The sequence below is a fragment of the Anoplopoma fimbria genome, chromosome 3 (assembly GCF_027596085.1).
Source record: "Anoplopoma fimbria isolate UVic2021 breed Golden Eagle Sablefish chromosome 3, Afim_UVic_2022, whole genome shotgun sequence".
Lineage (NCBI taxonomy): Eukaryota > Metazoa > Chordata > Actinopteri > Perciformes > Anoplopomatidae > Anoplopoma > Anoplopoma fimbria.
Window position 1 is genome coordinate 3,077,412 of NC_072451.1, and position 24,366 is coordinate 3,101,777.

General features: G+C 37.9%; 3 protein-coding genes across 3 annotated transcripts; all 3 read left to right on the forward strand.

Moving 5' to 3' along the window:
- Nucleotides 1-2,511: 2,511 nt before the first annotated feature.
- LOC129112427 (GTPase IMAP family member 9-like) lies at nucleotides 2,512-13,697 on the forward strand. The gene is made up of 3 exons (XM_054624525.1): nucleotides 2,512-2,574; nucleotides 4,558-6,116; nucleotides 13,527-13,697. Exons 1-2 carry the CDS (start codon nucleotides 2,550-2,552, stop codon nucleotides 5,565-5,567), a joined length of 1,035 nt encoding a protein of 344 aa, XP_054480500.1. The 5' UTR covers nucleotides 2,512-2,549; the 3' UTR covers nucleotides 5,568-6,116; nucleotides 13,527-13,697.
- Nucleotides 9,107-24,350, forward strand: LOC129116889 (GTPase IMAP family member 9-like). The gene is given in 4 exon segments (XM_054627556.1): nucleotides 9,107-9,271; nucleotides 17,518-18,362; nucleotides 18,365-18,474; nucleotides 24,251-24,350. Coding segments are annotated over 4 exon segments (1,080 nt in total). The 5' UTR covers nucleotides 9,107-9,246.
- Nucleotides 9,763-13,533, forward strand: LOC129110956 (GTPase IMAP family member 9-like). The gene is made up of 2 exons (XM_054623236.1): nucleotides 9,763-9,772; nucleotides 10,934-13,533. The coding sequence occupies exons 1-2, from the start codon at nucleotides 9,763-9,765 to the stop codon at nucleotides 11,950-11,952; spliced, it is 1,029 nt and encodes a 342-aa protein (XP_054479211.1). The 3' UTR covers nucleotides 11,953-13,533.
- Nucleotides 24,351-24,366: the final 16 nt, after the last annotated feature.

Genomic DNA, 24,366 nt, shown 5'->3' on the forward strand with positions numbered 1-24,366 from the left:
AATAAATACCTCTGAGATGTAGAGGAGTAAAAAGTACAATAAGTACCTATTATTTTAACTTTCAAGATATATCAAACAAGATTATTTATTTCCTTTTAGATATGCACCATTACATTGCACCAACTTAACCAAATAAATGATTTCCCCGCCAAGGCCAAACCTTTCCATGGTACTAAATAAATTAGGCCGCACAGTTTCGTGTGTCCTCATCATACCCTATTGGCATAAACACTAATTTGTCAAAGTAAATTTTGTATCCTGAAAGAGAACTGAGCGTCTGTATGACTGACATTATAGCCGGAAGGATTCCTGTGAATTTGCAACAAATAATGAGACATCGTCTGCATACAGAGTAATCTTGTATGTAGCAGGTCATATTTGGATTCCTGGTACACGTAGTTTCAAAAGCCTCAGCAGGTGGTTTAATTGCTCAAAAGAATTTAATCGGGGATAATGGGTCCCCTTGAAGTGTAGACCTCCCTTATATGAATTCTGTTTATCGCATGCTATTAACTATCACAGAAGCCTTCAGTGATTGGTATATCAACTTAACCAAATAAATGAATTCCCTGCCAAGGCCAAACCTTTCCATGGTACTAAATAAATTAGGCCACTGCATTCTATTAAAGGCCTTTTTCTGCATCGAACAAAATAACAAGACCTTTTTTTTGATAGGTTTCCTTATATAGGACAATGTTGAGTAATTTCCTCATATTGGTTTGACACACCCTATTTTTGAATGAAGCCTATTTGGTCATCTTTAGTTATCAGAGGTATCTATCCCTCAAGCCTTCTTGACAATAGTTTGGAGAATATTCCACTATCTACGTTGGCTAAATATATTGGGTGATATGAAGCACAGACATCTCTAAAATCTCTGACGCTGCACTTCGGTCACATAAACACATGGTGGTTAACGTTGTGAATTCAAACAAAAACTCTTTGTGAGGTTTAGGAAAAAAACATCATGTTGGGGTCAAAATCACTAAGTTTCTAAAGTGAACATGAAATGTAAAACAGGTTAAATGGTCAGCTGTTTCTCAAGTGAAAGTGAAATGTAACGTTGTGAAAACAAACATCACCTTCTTTTACCTTGAACAACTGTCTCCCTTAAATGAAAGTCCTGTTTTTGTTTGAGTGATAACCACTGCAACATTGTGCCACCCCATGTGTGGACTTTATTTCTTGGCAATTTAAAACTTTTGTTGTCTTAAGAGTCAAAAAAGTCCTGCGACTATGTGCGACTAAGGACTGTAGAACAAATACTGTGTGCTGCATATGTGAGGAATACATCTCTTAAGTCCCCAAAGAAAAAAGTTCAAGACTGTTGTTTCCCTTCAGTTTATCTGTACTGTGAGGAGACAAAACCCAGATATTCACAAAGTTTGTTATGAGTGACGGTTTGTTTCTTCATGCAAAACTGATTTTTAGGGGTTTAAGGAAGGCGGGTCATTGTTACAGAATGTCAAGACTACATAAGTGTTAAAGGAACTGCTGTCATTTCTTGTAAATGCTAATGGGAGGGGTGAACATGGTTTGCTGTTTGCACTTAACAGGGAATTAATGAAATACAGGTGAAGCTGATATTCAAGCTGTCTGAAAGTAAAATAGAACAATAAAGGGTGTGACTCATAACGGTCAGTCATTTAAAGGTTGAGTAAATAAAAAATTAAAAGACACCCGGATCTCATGAGATAACACGTAATATGTTCTCTTGTGTGTTGTGTTTAGACCGTGTAGACTCACTGTAGCTGACATTTACACCATTTTGAATAAAGTTTGCAACACGTCCAATTGTAGAAAAAAATCTTCATTTGTGCTATAACCATGTTTTGCTGATTCTGTAATTTTAGCAATGTTGGAGGAGGATCTCTCCTCCGTCTTCTTTCCCGTTTAGGTCTTTTATGGAGTTTTAACTTATCATGATTAAAGTTTTAAAGATGGAGGGTGTTATATTATGAACAGTTTGTGATTTATGATATTGGGCTACATGACTAAAAGTGACTTGAAAAGAAAAGCGGGGAAATTTGCAGGCTTACAGCAGCATAGAGTAAAGTGCACACAAGAGACATAGTAGAAGAAAGACAAGATAAAAATAAAAAATGAAAATAAAAAAACAAGTATTATAAATAAGCAATAAGAAACAGTAGAAAAACAACAATAACTGAAATATTATATTTACAGACAGAAAATACTATTTTAAAACATGAAGGTGTCTGAACAATCAGTCACCCTATCTTTGTGGATTTTGTGGGACATTAAGCAAAAAGTATGTTCTTGTTCTATTTCTTAAAGCAAGACTGACTCAATACAAAATATAGGAAAGTTCTCAAAGACACATTAACTTTGCTGTCAATACTTTTCTATTCAGGCTCAATCTATAAAACAGACTGTGAACTTAACAGGTTAACTCCTCTAGTGTCTGTGTTTTATGGGAGTGGTTTGTTACATGAAGTTTTCATATAAAGATCCATCGTTGCAGACATAGTCTCAACTTTATTTCTCTGACCTCACTCCAAAGCAGCACATCTGCTCTCCACAATTCAAACATGGGAGGCACAATCAACAAATACAGTAAGTTAATATCAACCTGTATTCATAATACTTTTTATCTGTTGATGACACAAGTAACATAGGGGTTTGTTTGTTTTCCTGCAGTCGATACCTTTCATCTATAATATGACGATCAAAGCTTATTTTGTAACTTTTAGTAGTCTTCTGTGTGCTGACTTTTTTAGTCTGCGTTCATCAACAGCTTATCAGTATGTTTGTTTCATTTGATCTTTAGCTGTTTGCATGCAAACATTGCAGAAATCTCGCTATCAAGCTGGCAGCTGCACTCTGCCTTCACCTCATTTGACCCATTAGGAGCTTCCATGTGCTGTCTACAGCCGACAATAGCCAATGAGAGAGCGCGTTGAAGGAAAGGGCCCGCCCCTCTTCATACGTGTAATGAGGGAGCCAATGGCAACCGAGTGCTCTGATGACTGACGCGTCGTATAGCCAATGAAATTTCGTAAAAGGCGTAAAGTGTGGTTTATGAGAGTTTTGGAGACTTTAGGAACGTGAATAATGGCGAATATTTAATAATAAATAATAATAACATTTTTATATGAACTGCTTTTCCACCATAGCACTTGTTTTGACTCTTTTATATGCACAAAGTTTAGTTTCAATTCGGGGAAAAAGCACTACATTACATTACATTACATTACATTACATTACATTACAGTCATTTAGCAGACGCTTTTATCCAAAGCGACTTACAGGAAGTGTATTCAACATAGGTATTCAAGAGAACTACTAGTCACCAGAAGTCATAAGTGCATCTCCTTTCTTAAACAAGCATCTCAAAGCATAAACCAGAGCAAAAGTATAGTGCAGAGGCAAATTACTACGAAAACAACAATTGCAACAGACTAATACGAATACAATAAGTGCTACAAACTACTACGAATAGGATAAGTGCAGTAAACAAATACGAATTCAATAAGTGCTACGAGGAAGGCTCAGGGTAGTGCTTCTTGAAGAGGTGAGTTTTCAGTCTGCGCCTAAAGACTATAATGTGTGTATGCTTCAGTTACTCTGTGTCAGCAATACTGATGGTGAATCTGATAGGGTAGGATACCTCTCAGTGTCACCTTCCATTAGAGCCCAAAATGATGAGACTAGTGGCCTTTTTAGCCTAGGTAAGTGACCATGGTTACCAAGGGTCCTTTGGAGTCTCCAAATGGCCTTTTTTGGAAAACGCCTAGACATACCCTTAGAAAAACATGTGTAAAATATTCATTTTCTGTGGTATTGTTATCAAATCTGAACTGGGACTAGGTAATGCTGTATGCTGTGGTCCCGTTGTGTTTTCCAGCCCATAAGTATCAGCTACAGTCATCTGCAGGCAGAAAATAAAAACCTTCTACTTCAGTGTGTTCAAACTTCTATTACTCAATGCCAGTAGCACTTAGAGTGATTCTGAAAGAACTCCAGAGTGTTACCTTTCAAAAGAGACCAAACCCATGCATGTACTCCAAATGGTTCAAGAACAGCTTTCAATTTACTTTGGGTATGCCTTGGATAGGCGTTTTAGGCTAGTATTACAGGAGTGGTAAGAGGCTAATTGTGTTTCAATACATCATTTAACTAAATAATCTCTTCTTTCAGCACTTTCTTTGGTTAAGACTTCAGAATGCATTTTAATAAAAATCAGTCGGATCTTCATGTTTTCAGCCCCACTATGGTGTTAAAGAGCAGTGACAGCTTTTTCCAGACTTTGTTAAGTTCAGTTTCTTTCTTTCAAAGTATTTTAGGTCTTAAATTCCTAAATAAAGCTGCAATCCTTTTTGTGTGTCTGTGTGTGTTAGAGAGAAAGACAGATTTTGCAGGACACATGACATTTAGGAGTTGTTAATAATGAGAGTAGCTTATGAGTAGCTTAAGTCAGGTCAGGACTTTGTTTATCAAATGAAATTGACATCAGCCATCAAATGGTGCTTATTGTTATGATATTGGCGGTTCTTTTTAATGTATGGTTATGTCATTTTTAATTAATTGTTCTCTCAGTTCTTTTGTTTTCAGTCTTTTGGTTTCAACCTACCAAAACCTGCGACAGTATAACCTCGACTGCAACAACCTGTGACAGCAGAACCTCGCTCTTAACACCCTACCACAACAATGAGGAGTTCAGGATTCTGATGGTGGGGAAGACGGGAGTTGGGAAGAGCGCTACAGGAAACACCATTCTGGGAAAACAGATCTTTAAATCAGAGTTCTCCCCTAAATCTTTGACAAAAGTCTGTAAAAAGGCCTTTGGTGAAGTGGACGGGCAAAAGGTTTCTGTTATTGACACTCCGGGTCTGTTTGACACCAGGACTAATGAAAGCAAAACCTGTGAAGAAATAGTCCGGTGCATGTATTATGCTGCTCCTGGACCACATGTCTTCCTGGTCGTCATCAGACTGGGCAGATACACAGAGGAAGAAAAGAATACAGTGCTGAAGATTCAGGAACTGTTTGGAGAGGGAGCAGACAAATACAGCATGGTTCTCTTTACCCACGGTGATCTGCTCAAAGGGAAACCTATTGAGGAGTTCTTGAAGGAAAGCGAAGAGTTGAAGGAACTTGTGGACAAATGTAACGGCCACTACCACGTCTTCAATAATGAGGGGAAGGATCAGTCGCAGGTCAGAGAGCTGCTCTACAAGATCAGATACATATTGGCGGAGAACGGAGGAACCCATTACACCACTGAAATGTTCCAGAAGGCAGAGGAGGCGGTTGAAAAGGAAAAACAACGAATCCTTAAAGAGAGAAAAGAGCAAATGCGTAAACAGGAGGAGGAGCTGGCGAAAAAACTAGAGGAAAAGTTTGAGCAACAAATGAGGGAAGTGAAGGATAACATGGAGAAGGAGAATAAGTTAAGGGAATCTCGTGAAAGAGAATATAAAGAGGAAATTGAAAAACTGAAGAAGGAGCAGGAAATTCGGGCAAGACGAGATGCTGAGAAAAGCACTCCATTGCTCCAAAAGGTATTTCAGTTCATAAAAACTGCATTTAAGCGATTATTCTCGTAATGATCTTTTGTGGCTTTGTGAGGATGGACTGTTCTCATTGAGCCTGAATTGTAACAATTCACATAATTGTGACAATTACTTGGTGTTGCTTGTGCTTTAATTACATTTTCATACAGATATGATTTAGGCTGATCTGTAATGCTCCATTATTTTCTGCAATGATTTTAACTCATGATGTTCACAAAATATTCTCTAAATGACCATTTTCTTGTTTTGTACACACATTTTTGATGAGCAATCGATGTGTAAATACATTGAATGGTGAAAATATGTAATCAAAAACAGGGTTTGATTTTGTTAAAATCTGAAGTATATATAACATATAAATCTAAAGTCAGTAACTCAGTAAAATAGGATTTTATGGTAAAAACTAAAACAGAAAACCTTTAACATTTAATTTGTACAACTTACTGCCAACACAAGTGCCTGATCCTTAACATTCTTTGGTACCAGGAATTCGTAGGAGTTCCCTTTCTACATACATAAACAGCTGACAATAAATGATAAATGTTTAGCAGTACCATAGCTTATAAAGAGTATGTTGCTCAGGTGATAAGAATCAAGCTGAATAAATGAGTTATGAGACTGTAAAGACAACTTCTTTTTGTTCAATAAAGGACTTTTCCCTTCAGTTTAATGTGACTGGAGTGTTGAACCAAACCAGGTGGAAGCCTTGAAAATAAACAGATTTTTCCCAACAAGGTTGTTCCATTTACTTCATTTCATTTGCATTTAACTGAGACATGTTCCCATTGTACAACTGCTCCCCCCACTGGCCATTTGATAACTTTAAAATGTGAATGAAACAGCAGGATGTTTTTAACTCCTTTATTTCCTGTTGGCTATTTTAATCTACTGCAATGCATCATATTCTAAAAACAGAACCTGTTTTCAGCCTTATGACGACGTATTTCCCAGCTGATCCAAGAGGCTTTTAAAAGAGTTTAATTAGCTAAAGAAGGGGGGGGGGGGGTTTCTAAATACATAAAGAAACACTTTATCCTTCAGTTTATCACAAACATTCAACATCAACACATCTGGAGATATGTGATTTTACCTGGACAGGAAGAAGATGAAAAACTGTCATCTGAAAAGTAACTAAAGCTGTCAGACAAATGTAGTAAAAGTATAATAAGTACCTCTGAGATGTAGAGGAGTAAAAAGTACAATAAGTACCTATTATTTTAACTTTCAAGATATATCAAACAAGATTATTTATTTCCTTTTAGATATGCACCATTACATTGCACCAACTTAACCAAATAAATGATTTCCCGCCAAGGCCAAACCTTTCCATGGTACTAAATAAATTAGGCCGCACAGTTTAGTGTGTCCTCATCATACCCTATTGGCATAAACACTAATTTGTCAAAGTAAATTTTGTATCCTGAAAGAGAACTGAGCGTCTGTATGACTGACATTATAGCCGGAAGGATTCCTGTGAGTTTGCAACAAATAATGAGACATCGTCTGCATACAGAGTAATCTTGTATGTGGCAGGTCATATTTGGATCCCTGGTACACGTAGTTTCAAAAGCCGTATCAAGTGGTTTAATTGCTCAAAAGAATTTAATCGGGGATTATGGGTCCCCTTGAAGTGTAGACCTCCCTTACATGAATTCTTTCGATCGCATGCTATTAACTATCACAGAAGCCTTCAGTGATTGGTATATCAACTTAACCAAATAAATGAATTCCCTGCCAAGGCCAAACCTTTCCATGGTACTAAATAAATTAGGCCACTGCATTCTATCAAAGGCCTTTTTCTGCATCGAACAAAATAACAAGACCTTTTTTTTGATAGGTTTCCGTATACAGGACAATGTTGAGTAATTTCCTCATATTGGTTTGACACACCCTATTTTTGAATGAAGCCTATTTGGTCATCTTTAGTTATCAGAGGTATCTATCCCTCAAGCCTTCTTGACAATAGTTTGGAGAATATTCCACTATCTACGTTGGCTAAATATATTGGGTGATATGAAGCACAGACATCTCTAAAATCTCTGACGCTGCACTTCGGTCACATAAACACATGGTGGTTAACGTTGTGAATTCAAACAAAAACTCTTTGTGAGGTTTAGGAAAAAAACATCATGTTGGGGTCAAAATCACTAAGTTTCTAAAGTGAACATGAAATGTAAAACAGGTTAAATGGTCAGCTGTCTCTCAAGTGAAAGTGAAATGTAACGTTGTGAAAACAAACATCACCTTGTTTTACCTTGAACAACTGTCTCCCTTAAATGAAAGTCCTGTTTTTGTTTGAGTGATACCCACTACAACATTGTGCCACCCCATGTGTGGACTTTATTTCTTGGCAATTTAAAACTTTTGTTGTCTTAAGAGTCAAAAAAGTCCTGCGACTATGTGCGACTAAGGACTGTAGAACAAATACTGTGTGCTGCATATGTGAGGAATACATCTCTTAAGTCCCCAAAGAAAAAAGTTCAAGACTGTTGTTTCCCTTCAGTTTATCTGTACTGTGAGGAGACAAAACCCAGATATTCACAAAGTTTGTTATGAGTGACGGTTTGTTTCTTCATGCAAAACTGATTTTTAGGGGTTTAAGGAAGGCGGGTCATTGTTACAGAATGTCAAGACTACATAAGTGTTAAAGGAACTGCTGTCATTTCTTGTAAATGCTAATGGGAGGGGTGAACATGGTTTGCTGTTTGCACTTAACAGGGAATTAATGAAATACAGGTGAAGCTGATATTCAAGCTGTCTGAAAGTAAAATAGAACAATAAAGGGTGTGACTCATAACGGTCAGTCATTTAAAGGTTGAGTAAATAAAAAATTAAAGACACCCGGATCTCATGAGATAACACGTAATATGTTCTCTTGTGTGTTGTGTTTAGACCGTGTAGACTCACTGTAGCTGACATTTACACCATTTTGAATAAAGTTTGCAACACGTCCAATTGTAGAAAAAAAAATCTTCATTTGTGCTATAACCATGTTTTGCTGATTCTGTAATTTTAGCAATGTTGGAGGAGGATCTCTCCTCCGTCTTCTTTCCCCGTTTAGGTCTTTTATGGAGTTTTAACTTATCATGATTAAAGTTTTAAAGATGGAGGGTGTTATATTATGAACAGTTTGTGATTCATGATATTGGGCTACATGACTAAAAGTGACTTGAAAAGAAAAGCGGGGAAATTTGCAGGCTTACAGCAGCATAGAGTAAAGTGCACACAAGAGACATAGTAGAAGAAAGACAAGATAAAAATAAAAAATGAAAATAAAAAAACAAGTATTATAAATAAGCAATAAGAAACAGTAGAAAAACAACAATAACTGAAATATTATATTTACAGACAGAAAATACTATTTTAAAACATGAAGGTGTCTGAACAATCAGTCACCCTATCTTTGTGGATTTTGTGGGACATTAAGCAAAAAGTATGTTCTTGTTCTATTTCTTAAAGCAAGACTGACTCAATACAAAATATAGGAAAGTTCTCAAAGACACATTAACTTTGCTGTCAATACTTTTCTATTCAGGCTCAATCTATAAAACAGACTGTGAACTTAACAGGTTAACTCCTCTAGTGTCTGTGTTTTATGGGAGTGGTTTGTTACATGAAGTTTTCATATAAAGATCCATCGTTGCAGACATAGTCTCAACTTTATTTCTTGACCTCACTCCAAAGCAGCACATCTGCTCTCCACAATTCAAACATGGGAGTCACAATCAACAAATACAGTAAGTTAATATCAACCTGTATTCATAATTTTTTATCTGTTGATGACACAAGTAACATAGGGGTTTATTTGTTTTCCTGCAGTCGATACCTTTCATCTATAATATGACGATCAAAGCTTATTTTGTAACTTTTAGTAGTCTTCTGTGTGCTTTTTTAGTCTGCGTTCATCAACAGCTTATCAGTATGTTTGTAAGTTTGATCTTTAGCTGTTTGCATGCAAACATTGCAGAAATCTCGCTATCAAGCTGGCAGCTGCACTCTGCCTTCACCTCATTTGACCCATTAGGAGCTTCCATGTCCAGTCTACAGCCGACAATAGCCAACGAGAGAGCGCGTTGAAGGAAAGGGCCCGCCCCTCTTCATACGTGTAATGAGTGAGCCAATGGCAACCGAGTGCGCTGATGACTGACGCTTCGTATAGCCAATGAAATTTCGTAAAAGGCGTAAAGTGTGGTTTATGAGAGTTTTGGAGACTTTAGGAATGTGAATAATGGCGAACGGTATAATTAATAATAAATAATAATAACATTTTTATATAAACTGCTTTTCCACCATAGCACTTGTTTTGATCTTTTATATGCACAAAGTTTAGTTAACTTTTAGTAGTTTCTGGGGGAGTTTTCAAATCGTTTAGGGAAAAAGCACTATAATGTGTGTATGCTTCAGTTACTCTGTGTCAGCAATACTAATGATGAATCTGATAGGGAAGGATACCTCTCAGTGTCACCTTCCATTAGAGCCCAAAATTATGAGACTAGTGGCCTTTTTAGCCTAGGTAAGTGACCATGGTTACCAAGGGTCCTTTGGAGTCTCCAAATGGCCTTTTTTGGAAAAACGCCTAGACATACCCTGAGAAAAACATGTGTAAAATATTCATTTTCTGTGGTATTGTTATCAAATTTGAACTGGGACTAGGTAATGCTTCATGCTGTGGTCCCGTTGTGTTTTCCAGCCCATAAGTATCAGCTACAGTCATCTGCAGGCAGAAAATAAAAACCTTCTACTTCAGTGTGTTCAAACTTCTATTACTCAATGCCAGTAGCACTTAGAGTGATTCTGAAAAAAACTCCAAAAAAGTGTTACCTTTCAAAAGAGACCAAACCCATGCATGTACTCCAAATGGTTCAAGAACAGCTTTCAATTTACTTTGGGTATGCCTTGGATAGGCGTTTTAGGCTAGTATTACAGGAGTGGTAAGAGGTTAATTGTGTTTCAATACATCATTTAACTAAATAATCTCTTCTTTCAGCACTTTCTTTGGTAAAGACTTCAGAATGCATTTTAATAAAATCAGTCGGATCTTCATGTTTTCAGCCCCACTATGGTGTTAAAGAGCAGTGACAGCTTTTTCCAGACTTTGTTAAGTTCAGTTTCTTTCTTTCAAAGTATTTTAGGTCTTAAATTCCTAAATAAAGCTGCAATACTTTTTGTGTGTCTGTGTGTGTTAGAGAAAAGACAGATTTTGCAGGACACATGACATTTAGGAGTTGTTAATAATGAGAGTAGCTTTTGAGTAGCTTAAGTCAGGTCAGGACTTTGTTTATCAAATGAAATTGACATCAGCCATCAAATGGTGCTTATTGTTATGATATTGGCGGTTCTTTTTAATGTATGGTTATGTCATTTTTAATTAATTGTTCTCTCAGTTCTTTTGTTTTCAGTCTTTTGGTTTCAACCTACCACAACCTGCGACAGCAGAAGTGCAACAACCTGCGACAGCAGAACCTCGACTGCAACAACCTGTGACAGCAGAACCTCGCTCTTAACACCCTACCACAACAATGAGGAGTTCAGGATTCTGATGGTGGGGAAGACGGGAGTTGGGAAGAGCGCCACAGGAAACAGCATTCTGGGAAAACAGATCTTTAAATCAGAGTTCTCCTCTAATTCTTTGACTAAAGTCTGTAAAAAGGCCTTTGGTGAAGTGGACGGGCAAAAGGTTTCTGTTATTGACACTCCGGGTCTGTTTGACACCAGCACTAATGAAAGCAAAACCTGTGAAGAAATAGTCCGGTGCATGTATTATGCTGCTCCTGGACCACATGTCTTCCTGGTCGTCATCAAACTGGGCAGATACACAGAGGAAGAAATGAAAACAGTGCTGAAGATTCAGAAACTGTTTGGAGAGGGAGCAGACAAATACAGCATGGTTCTCTTTACCCACGGTGATCTGCTCAAAGGGAAACCTATTGAGGAGTTCTTGAAGGAAAGCGAAGAGTTGAAGGAACTTGTGGACAAATGTAACGGCCACTACCACGTCTTCAATAATGAGGAGAAGGATCAGTCGCAGGTCAGAGAGCTGCTCTACAAGATCAGATACATATTGGCGGAGAACGGAGGAAGCCATTACACCACTGAAATGTTCCAGAAGGCAGAGGAGGCGGTTGAAAAGGAAAAACAACGAATCCTTAAAAAGAGAGAAGAGCAAATGCGCAAACAGGTGGAGATGCTGGCGAAAAAACTAGAGGAAAAGTTTGAGCAACAAATGAGGGAAGTGAAGGATAACATGGAGAAGGAGAATAAGTTAAGGGAATCTCGTGAAAGAGAATATAAAGAGGAAATTGAAAAACTGAAGAAGGAGCAGGAAATTCGGGCAAGACGAGATGCTGAGAAAAGCAGTCCATTGCTCGAAATATTAGTTGAGATCATTAAAAATGTAGTCCAACAGTACTTCAAATGAAGTTTTAGCTCTTGTGATGCCCGACTGCAGCAGCCTTAATTTACTGTAGTGATTTATTAATATTCACATTCCAGTTTTTGGTTGTTCTTATTGGGCCTGATTTGTAACTTTTAGTTTGGGTTCAATTGTGTCAAATGTCTTTTCAAAACTTCTGACCTATCGTTTAGGAGCTTGCTGTTGTGCTCCAGGACATTTTACTCAAAGAAAGTTTGGAAAATTGATAATTGAAATGTCCCATATTTGACAAGAAATGTATTTGAAAGGTCTAGTGTGTGATTTGGCTGCATCTAGCCTTGAGGTTACAGATGCCAACCAACTAAAACTTCACCAGGCCTCAAAAGGTTCTGGTCCTACCTTCAGATAGCAGTGAACCATCCATGAATAAATTAACTGTGATAGGTCCAATTATAATATAAAATATTTGGGAATTAAAGACCCACTCAATAAGCATTTCATTGAGAAATTCTTATTGAGAAATTGCAGTTATTTGGGATTTTTTTTGCGTGATATTTGTTTTGATGCAGACCTATCGTTAATGAGCTTGCTGTTGTGCTCCACGACATTGTTTCACACAGAAAGTTTGGAAAATGTATCATTGAAATGTCCCATATTTGACATGAAAAGTATTTTAAAGGTCTAGTGTGCAATTTGGCAACATCTTACAGATGTCAACCAACTGAGCAGGTAAAAGAATGACTCTATCTAGAGCCAGTGTTTAGTTTGTCCTTTCCAGGCTACAGTAGAAACATGGCCGCCTGCTCCATTTGTAGATTTAAATGAGTTATTCTAAGGTGACGAAAACCCAAATATTCTTATTTTCTGGTGACTACACACTAAAGAAAAAATACTTATTGATATAATATTCCATTTCTTCCAATTGATACCTCTAAATGCTGCACACTGGACCTTTAATGGAGATTAATGTACTAATTAAGAGATTTGACTCCTTATATGTCATCATTGAAGAATCTGGGAGTAGAGGTTTGAGGTATTTACGTATCTACTGTAAGATACATGGGGAGTGCCACAGGGAAGCGTCTTGGGTCCCTTTCATCACTTTTTTTTATGTGACAGTGACTTGGATTTGCTTGTGCTTTAATTATATTTTCATACAGATATGATTTAGGCTGATCTTTAATGCTCCATTATTTTCTGCAATGATTCAAACTCATGATTTTCAGAAAATATGCTCTAAATGACCATTTTCTTATTTTGTACACACATCTTTAATGAGCAATCAGTGTGTAAATACATTGAATGGTGAAAATATGCTGACATGTAATCAAAAACAAGGTTTGATTTAGTTAAAAGCTTAAGTATATATAACTTATAAATCTAAAGTGAGTAACTGAGTAAAATAGGATTTTATAGTCAAAATCAAAACAGAAAACTTATTTAATTTGTACAACTTACCGCCAACACAAGTGCCTGATCCTTAACATTCTTTGGAACCAGGAATTCACATGAGTTACCTTTGTACATACATAAACAGCTGACTGCCACAATTTGATACAGGTCATAATATGGTTTATAGGTAATTTGCCTGTCAATCTTGTAAAGAGTATGTTGCTCAGGTGATAAGAAATCAAGCTGAATAGATGAGTTATGAGACTGTAAAGACAACTTATTTTTGTTCAATAAAGGACTTTTCCCTTCAGTTTAATGTGACTGGAGTGTTGAACCAAACCAGGTGGAAGCCTTGAAAATAAACAGATTTTTCCAAACAAGCTTGTTCCATTTACTTCATTTCATTTGCATTTAACTGAGACATGTTCCCATTGTACAACTGCCCCCTCCACTGGCCATTTGATAACTTTAAAATGTGAATGAAACAGCAGGATGTTTTTAACTCCTTTATTTCCTGTTGGCTATTTTAATCTACTGCAATGCATCATATTCTAAAAACAGAACCTGTTTTCAGCCTTATGAAGACGTATTTCCCAGCTGATCCAAGAGGCTTTTAAAAGAGTTTAATTAGCTAAAGAAGTAGGGGGATTATCTAAACACATAAAGAAACACTTTATCCTTCAGTTTATCACAAACATTCAACATCAACACATCTGGATATATGTGATTTTACCTGGACAGGAAGGGGATGAAAAAAACATCTGATAAGTAACTAAAGCTGTCAGACTAATGTAGTAGAAGAGTAAAAATCAGTACCTCTGAGATGTAGAGGAGTTAAAAGTACAATAAGTACCTCTCAGATGCAGAGGAGTTAAAAGTACAATAAATAAACATTAACTTTCAAGATATATCAAACAAGATTATTTATTTATTTTTAGATATGCACCACTACATTGCACCAACTTAACCAAATGAATGAATTTCCCGCCAAGGCCAAACCTTTCCATGGTATTAAATAAATTAGGCCGCCCCATTCTATTAAAGGCCTTTTTCTGCATCGTCCAAAACAACAAGACCTTGCTTTTGATAGGTTTCCGTATGTGGGACAATGTTGAGTAATATCTTCATATTGGTTTGAGACAGCGCAGACATCTGAGGGTTTACCCTTTTTAAGAAACGGTGTCAGTCAGGCCTGTTCACTCTTCCTGCACTCTGTCTATTTCCCTCAGTTCACTCCAGCTCACAGCCCAGCCTCGTTTTCTCTCTCACCACACTTTCCCTCACTCACCTAATCAGCCTTATGCTGTGCACCTGTCCATCACACCCACCTCATCAGTGCAATCACTCTCACCTGAGCACTCTGCCACACTCACAGTATAAATGCCACACTCACTCATTCACCCGTTGCCAGATCGTTCTCCGCATTCATGCCAGACCTTCCAGCGTTATCCCCCGGACTGATTTCCTGTTGCCGACCCCGCTTGTTTGGACTTTTCCGCCTTGCCCCTGCCCCGGTAACTGACTCAGCCTTCCGTCCCTGACCATGAGATTAGCCTCCGCTTCCTCTGGGTTCTGTCTGCCTGTTTCCCTGACGGCTTGGTACTCTCCCGATAGGAATATCCACCGTGAGTCTTCTCTTGCCTGTTTGCCTGCTGTTTGTTCCGCTTTGAATAAAGCCCTTGAACTTTACTCTGTCTCCCGGTCGTACTGCATTTGGGTCCACACCACACCCGTGACAAATGGCACCATTCTCTAAAATCTCTGACGCTCCACTTGCAGCAGCTTTATTGAAAGCGGAAACAGCTGAATGTCTGTTTTCCGCTCTGGGGGGCGAACTGGAGGACAACCAAGCAGACGGGTCAGGAAGTGCAGACGGCCGGAACGCAGAAGGGTCAGGAGTCGGCCGGAACACCGAAGGGTCAGGAGTCGGCAGGAGAGCCGACGGGTCAGGAGTCGGCAGGAGAGCCGACGGGTCAGGAGTCAGCCGGAATGCCGACAGGTCAGGAGTCGGCAGGAGCGCCGATGGGTCAGGAGGTGCAGGAGTCGGCCGTAGCGCCGATGGGTCAGGAGTCGGCCGGAGCGGCGACGGGTCAGGAGTCGGCCGGAGCGCCGACGGGTCAGGAGTCGGCCGGAGCGCCGACGGGTCAGGAGTCGGCCGGAACGCAGACGAGTCAGGAGGTGCAGGAGTCGGCCGTAGCGCCGACGGGTCACGAGTCGGCCGGAATGCCGACAGGTCAGGAGTCGGCAGGAGCGCCGAAGGGTCAGGAGGTGCAGGAGTCGGCCGGAGCGCCGACGGGTCAGGAGGTGCAGGAGTTTTTAGATATGCACCATTACATTGCACCAACTTAACCAAATGAATGAATTCCCCACCAAGGCCAAACCTTTCCATGATACTAAATAAATTAGGCCGCCCCATTCTATCAAAGGCCTTTTTCTGCATCGACCAAAACAACAAGACCTTGCTTTTGATAGGTTTCCTTATATAGGACAATGTTGAGTAATATCCTCATATTGGTTTGAGACACCCTATTTTTGAATGAAGCCTATTTGGTCATCTTTAGTTATCAGAGGTATCTATCCCTCAAGCCTTCTTGACAATAGTTTGGAGAATATTCCACATTTGATGCATCAGATTATTGTGATAAAGGTTGATAATAAATGAAGGACATGGGCATCATAAAAAGCGCCACCAATTAGCTTATTTTTGTTGTGTTTCATTTATCTTACTTTGTTCTAATGTATAGATGTTGCTTAATTCACAAAGTTTGTTATGATTGACTGGTTATTTCTTCATGCAAAATGGATTTTTAGGGGTTTAAGGAAGGCGGGTCATTGTAACAGAATGTCAAGACTACACAAGTGTTAAAGGAACTGCTGTCATTTCTTGTAAATGCTAATGGGAGGGGTGAACATGGTTTGCTGTTTATAGTTAACAGAGGCAAACATTAATGCTGGATAACTGGATATTCAAGCTGTCTAAAAATAAATGAGGACAATAAAGGGCGTGACTCATTACATTCTTTCTCCTCTGTTTTCTTTCTCCCATTGAAGTTTTTGGGGGGAGTTTTTGTTTATCATGATCAAAGTTCTAAAGATGGAGGATGTTGTGTGCTGTACAGTTTATGATTCATGATTTCGGGCTACATGAATGAAATGTACTTGAATAGAAAAATGAAGGTGTCTGAACAATCAGAGTCACCCTATCTTTGTGGACATGAAAAAGCATGTTCTTGTTCTATTCATGAAAGCAAGACTGACTTAATACAAAATATAGGAAAGTTCTCAAAGAGACATTAACCTTCCTGTTAATACTTTCCCATTCAGGCTCAATCTAAAAAACAGAATGTGAGCTTAGCAGGTTAACACCTCTAATTTCTGTGTTTTATGGGAGTGGCTTGTTACATGACGTTTTCATATAAAGATGCATCGTTGCAGACATAGTCTCAACTTAATTTCTCTACCTCACTACAAAGCAGTACATCTGCACTAAACAATTCAAACATGGGAGTCCTAATCAACAAATACAGTAAGTCAATATCAACATGTATTTATAATATTTTTTATCTATTGATGATAAGTAACATTGTTTTTTTTCGTCTATAATATGACGATCAAAGCTTAATTTGTAACTTTTAGTAGTCTTTTGTGTGCTCAATTTTTAGTCTGCATTTATCAACAGTTTATCAGTATGTTTGTTTCATTGTATCTTTAATTGTGCTTCAATATATCATTTAACTAAATAATCTCTTCTTTGAGGATCTCCATGTTTTCAGCCCCACTATGGGGTGAAAGAGCAGTTACAGCTTTTTCCAGACCATGTTAAGTTTAGTTTCTTTCTTTCAAAGACTTTTAGGTCCTAAATTCCTAAATTGAATTTAATGTTAAATTGGAGTTGTTAATAATGAGAGTAGCTTATAGAAGTCAGGTCAGGACATTTCTTATCAAATTAAAATTGACATCAACTGTTCTGATATTGCTAATTATTTTTTAATGTATGATTATGTCATTTTGAATTTCAGGATTGTATTGTTTAATTTGATGTTGTATGTCACACTGAAGTTGTGAAGGTGCAGGTGGGAGGGGGTTCAGATGCTGAATCTGACAAGCACACTCGTTGGGTTATTTTTACAGTCATGAAGGGTTCTTTATGGAAGGTCTGCTGTGGAGCTGCATTGAACAACATTTTATGACGATATAGAGCATTAATTGTTCTCTCAGTTCTTTTGTTTTCAGTCTTTTGGTTTCAACCTACCACAACCTGCGACAGTATAACCTCGACTACAACAACCTGCGACAGCAGAACCTCGCTCTTAACAACCTACCACAACAATGAGGAGTTCAGGATATTCATGGTTGGGAAGACGGGAGTTGGGAAGAGCGCCACAGGAAACAGCATTCTGGGAAAACAGATCTTTGAAACAAAGTTCTCCCCTACATCTTTGACTAAAGTCTGTAAAAAGGCCTTTGGTGAAGTGGACGGGCAAAAGGTTTCTGTTATTGACTCTCCAGGTCTGTTTGACACCAGGACTAATGAAAGCAAAACCTGTGAAGAAATAGTCCGGTGCATGTATTATGCTGCTCCTGGACCACATGTCTTCCTGATCATCATCACACTGGGCAGATACACAGAGGAAGAAATGAAAACAGTGCTGAAGATTCAGGAACTGTTTGGAGAGGGAGCAGACAGATACAGCATGGTTCTCTTTACCCACGGTGATCTGCTCAAAGGGAAACCTATTGAGGAGTTCTTGAATGAAAGCGAAGACTTGATGGAACTTGTGGCCAAATGTTACGGCCACTACCACGTCTTCAATAATAAGGAGAAAGATCAGTCGGAGGTCAGAGAGCTGCTCTACAAGATCAGATACATATTGGCGGAGAACGGAGGAAGCCATTACACCACTGAAATGTTCCAGAAGGCAGAGGAGGCGGTTGAAAAGGAAAAACAACGAATCCTTAAAGAGAGAGAAGAGCAAATGCGCAAACAGGAGGAGGAGCTGAGGAAAAAACTGGAGGAAAAGTTTGAGCAACAAATTAGGGAAGTGAAGGATGAAATGAGAAGATGGTGATTAAGTTATTGCAATCTTTTGAAAGAGAAACTAAAGGGGAACTTGTCAAACTGAGGAAGCTGTTGGAAACTATGGCTAGACGAGAGGCTGAGAATAGCACTTCATGGTTCCAAAAGGTTTATAATTATATGCATAGTTTATTCCCTAATGAACTTTTGGGGCTTTGTCAGGATGGACTGTTTCATTGGGCCTGAATTGTAATAATAACATTTACTCAATAAGCGTTTCATTATATACAAGAAATTGCAGATATTTGGGATTTTTTTGCGTGATATTTGTTTTGATGCAGACCTATTGTTTATGAGCTTGCTGTTGTGCTCCACGACATTGTTTCACACAGAAAGTTTGGAAAATGTATCATTGAAATGTCCCATATTTGACATGAAAAGTATTTTAAAGGTCTAGTGTGCAATTTGGCAACATCTAGGGGTGACGTTACAGATGTCAACCAACTGAGCAGGTAAAAGAATGACTCTATCTAGAGCCAGTGTTTAGTTTGTCCTTTCCGGGCTACAGTAGAAACATGGCCGCCTGCTCCATATTTAGATATAAACAAGTCATTCTAAAGTGACGAAAACCCAAATATTCTTATTTTCTGGTGACTACACACTAAAGAAAAAATACTTATTGATATGATATTCCATTTCTTCCAATTGATACCTCTAAATGCTACACACTGGACCTTTAATGGAGATTAATGTACTAATTAAGAGATTTGACTCCATATATGGCATCATTGAGGAATCTGGGAGTAGAGGTTTGAGGTATTTACGTATCTACTGTAAGATACATGGGGAGTGCCACAGGGAAGCGTCTTGGGTCCCTTTCATCACTTTTTTTTATGTGACAGTGACTTGGATTTGCTTGTGCTTTAATTATATTTTCATACAGATATGATTTAGGCTGATCTTTCATGCTCCATTATATTCTGCAATGATTCAAACTCATGATTTTCAGAAAATATGCTCTAAATGACCATTTTCTTATTTTGTACACACATCTTTAATGAGCAATCAGTGTGTAAATACATTGAATGGTGAAAATATGCTGACATGTAATCAAAAACAGGGTTTGATTTAGTTAAAAGCTTAAGTATATATAACTTATAAATCTAAAGTGAGTAACTCAGTAAAATAGGATTTTATAGTCAAAATCAAAACAGAAAACTTATTTAATTTGTACAACTTACCGCCAACACAAGTGCCCGATCCTTAACATTCTTTGGTACCAGGAATTCACATGAGTTACCTTTGTACATACATAAACAGCTGACTGCCACAATTTGATACAGGTCATAATATGGTTTATAGGTAATTTGCCTGTCAATCTTGTAAAAAAGTATGTTGCTCAGGTGATAAGAAATCAAGCTGAATAGATGAGTTATGAGACTGTAAAGACAACTTATTTTTGTTCAATAAAGGACTTTTCCCTTCAGTTTAATGTGACTGGAGTGTTGAACCAAATCAGGTGGAAGCCTTGAAAATAAACAGTCCAAACAAGCTTGTTCCATTTACTTCATTTCATTTGCATTTAACTGAGACATGTTCCCATTGTACAACTGCCCCCTCCACTGGCCATTTGATAACTTTAAAATGTGAATGAAACAGCAGGATTTTTAACTCCTTTATTTCCTGTTGGCTATTTTAATCTACTGCAATGCATCATATTCTAAAGACAGAACCTGTTTTCAGCCTTATGAAGACGTATTTCCCAGCTGATCCAAGAGGCTTTTAAAAGAGTTTAATTAGCTAAAGAAGTAGGGGGGGTTCTAAATACATAAAGAAACACTTTATCCTTCAGTTTATCACAAACATTCAACATCAACACATCTGGAGATACGTGATTTTACCTGGACAGGAAGAAGATGAAAAACTGTCATCTGAAAAGTAACTAAAGCTGTCAGACAAATGTAGTAAAAGTACAATAAGTACCTCTAAGATGTAGGGGAGTAAAAAGTACAATAAATACCTATTATTTTAACTTTCAAGATGTATCAAACAAGATTATTTATTTCCTTTTAGATATGCACCATTACATTGCACCAACTTAACCAAATGAATGAATTCCCTGCCAAGGCCAAACCTTTCCATGGTACTAAATAAATTAGGCCGCCCCATTCTATCAAAGGCCTTTTTCTGCATCGACCAAAACAACAAGACCTTGCTTTTGATAGGTTTCCGTATATAGGACAATGTTGAGTAATATCTCCATATTGGTTTGAGACAGCGCAGACATCTGAGAGTTTACCCTTTTTAAGAAACGGTGTCAGTCAGGCCTGTTCCTCTTCCTAAACTCTGTCTATTTGAATTCAAACAAAAACTCCAGCTGACAGCCCATCATGGTGAGGATCAAAATCACCAACTTTCCCTAAACTGAACATGAAATCAGTACAATGCTGTGCACCTGTTTCCATCACACCCACCTCATCAGTGAAAACAAACATCAACTTGTTTTACCTTGCACTCTGCAATTTAACTTTGATGTGACACTCACACTTTTGTTGTCTTAAAGTATAAATGCCACACTCTGTCATTTCTTGTAAATGCTGATGGGAGGGTGAACAGTGCATTCATGCCAGACCTTCCAGAACTATTTAAACTGATTTCCTGATATTGCCTGACTGAAAGTTGTTTGAACAATAACTTTGTGTTGTGTTTGCCCCGGTAACTGACTCAGCTGACATTTAGACCATTTTGAATAAAGTTTTAGCCTCCGTCCAATTGTAGAAACATTGGGTTCTTCATCTGTTTCCCATGTTTTGCTGATTGTTCATTCTGTAATTTTAGGAATATCCACCGTGAGTCTTCTCTTGCCTGTTTAGGTTTTTTGCTGAGTTTTAACTTTTTGAATAAAGTTCTAAGGATGGAGGGTGTTACTATGTCTCCAGTGTGTGATTCATGATATTAGGATACATGACTACACCCGTGACAAATGGCACCATTCTCTAAAATCAGAGTCCACTATCTTTGTCACTTTCACATGGGACATTAAGCAAAAATTCTGTTCCATTTATTGTGAGGCTGACTTAATACAAAATATGGTTCTGTCACACGGGTTTGGTGTCAATACCCCATTCAGTGCAATCAAAAAACAGAGTTGAATAAACAGGTTAACACTTCTTGTCCTGATGTCCAAAGTACATTGGAAAGTTCAAGCTGAATGTCTGTTTTACTCTGGGGTTATTTCCATCCCAAATTACATGAACTGGAGGACAACAAAATGGAAAGTTTGGTTAGGAAGTGCTCACGGCCTATTGGCATAAACAGAAGGGTCAGGATTTTGTCGGCCGGAACACCGAAAGTCAGGATGACTGACAGGAGAGCCGAAGGATTCAGGAGTTTGCAACAAAGGAGAGCCATCGTCTCAGGAGAGTCAGCCGGAATGCCGACAGGTCATATTTGGATTCCTGGTACAGTAGTTTCAAGCGCCGGGTCAGGTGGTTTAATTGCTCAAAAGCGCCAGGATCGGGGATCATGGGTCCCCTTGAAGTGTAGACCGGGTACATGAATTCTGTTTATCGCATGCTATTAACTATCACAGAAGCCTTCAGTGATTGGTATATCAACTTAACCAAATAAATGGATTCCCCAACGCCAAACCTTTCCATGGTAGGTAAATAAATTAGGCCACTGCATTCTATCAAAGGCCTTTTTCTGCATCGAACAAAATGCCACAGACGAGTTCAGGAGTCGGCAGGAGCGCCGATAGGTTTCTTAGGAGGACAATGTTGAGTAATTTCCTCATATTGCTTTGAGACGGGTCAGGATTTTTGAATGAAGCCTGTTTAGATATCACCATTACATTGCACCAACTTAACCAAATTAATGAATTCCACTATCTACAAGGCTAAACCTTTCCATGATACTAAATAAATTAGGTTTGCCCCATTCTATCAAAGGCCTTTTTCTGCATCTCGACCAAAACAACAACACCTTGCTTTTGATAGAATTCCTTATATAGGACAATGTTGAGTTTAGGAAAAAAACATCATATTGGTTTGAAAATCACTAAGTTTTTGAAATGAAACTTAAAACAGGTTTGGTCATCTTTTTATCAGAGTGAAATCTATCCCTGAACACAAACAAAAAATAGTTTTTGTTTGAGAATATTCCACATTTGATGCATCAGATTATTGTGATAAACTTTTGTTGATAATAAATGAAGGACATGGGCATCATAAAAAGCGCCACCAATTAGCTTATTTTTGTTGTGTTTCATTTATCTTACTTTGTTCTAATGTATAGATGTTGTTTAATTCACAAAGTTTATCTGATGTTGTCAAAACCCAGTTTAATTCACAAAGTTTGTTATGATTGACTGGTTATTTCTTCATGCAAAATGGATTTTTAGGGGTTTAAGGAAGGCGGGTCATTGTAACAGAATGTCAAGACTACACAAGTGTTAAAGGAACTGCTGTCATTTCTTGTAAATGCTAATGGGAGGGGTGAACATGGTTTGCTGTTTATAGTTAACAGAGGCAAACATTAATGCTGGATAACTGGATATTCAAGCTGTCTAAAAATAAATGAGGACAATAAAGGGCGTGACTCATTACATTCTTTCTCCTCTGTTTTCTTTCTCCCGTTGAAGTTTTTGGGGGGAGTTTTTGTTTATCATGATCAAAGTTCAAAAGATGGAGGATGTTGTGTGCTGTACAGTTTATGATTCATGATTTTGGACTACATGAATGAAATGTACTTGAATAGAAAAATTAAGGTGTCTGAACAATCAGAGTCACCCTATCTTTGTGGACATTAAAGAAAAGGTATGTTCTTGTTCTATTAATTAAAGCAAGACTGACTTAATACAAAAGATAAGAAAGTGCTTTAAAACACATTCATTTGCTGTCAATACTTTCCCATTCAGGCTCAATCTATAAAACAGATTGTGACGTAAACAGGTTAACTCCTCTAGTGTCTGTGTTTTATGGGAGTGGTTTGTTGCATGAAGTTTTCATATAAAGATGCATCGTTGCAGACATAGTCTCAACTTAATTTCTCTACCTCACTACAAAGCAGCACATCTGCTCTCCACAATTCAAACATGGGAGTCATAATCAACCAATACAGTAAGTTAATATCAACCTGTATTTATAATACTTTGTATCTGTTGATGACACAAGTAACATAGGGGTTTGTTTGTTTTTCTGCAGTCAACACTTTTCATCTATAATATGATGATCAAAGCCTATTTTGTAACTTTTTGTAGTTTTTTGTGTGCTCACTTTTTTAGTCTGCATTTATTAACAGTTTATCAGTATGTTTGTTTCATTTGATCTTTAATTGTGCTTCAATATATCATTTAACTAAATAATCTCTTCTTTTAGCACTTTCTTTGGTAAAGACTTCAGAATGCATTTTAATAAAATCCGAAGGATCTCCATGTTTTCAGCCCCAGTATGGGGTGAAAGAGCAGTTACAGCTTTTTCCAGACCTTGTTAAGTTAAGTTTCTTTCTTTCAAAGACTTTTAGGTCCTAAATTCCTAAATTGAATTTAATGTTAAATTGGAGTTGTTAATAATGAGAGTAGCTTATAGAAGTCAGGTCAGGACATTTCTTATCAAATTAAAATTGACATCAGCCATCAAATTGTGCCATGGTGCTTAGTGTTCTGATATTGCTAATTATTTTTTAATGTATGATTATGTCATTTTGAATTTCAGGATTGTATTGTTTAATTTGATGTTGTATGTCACACTGTAGTTGTAAAGGTGCAGGTGGGAGGGGGTTCAGACGCTGTTGGAGGATCTGACAAGCACACTCGTTGGGTTATTTTTACAGTCATGAAGGGTTCTTTATGGAAGGTCTGCTGTGGAGCTGCATTGAACAACATTTTATGAAGACATAGAGCATTAATTGTTCTCTCAGTTCTTTTGTTTTCAGTCTTTTGGTTTCAACCTACCACAACCTGCGACAGTATAACCTCGACTACAACAACCTGCGACAGCAGAACCTCGCTCTTAACAACCTACCACAACAATGAGGAGCTCAGGATTGTG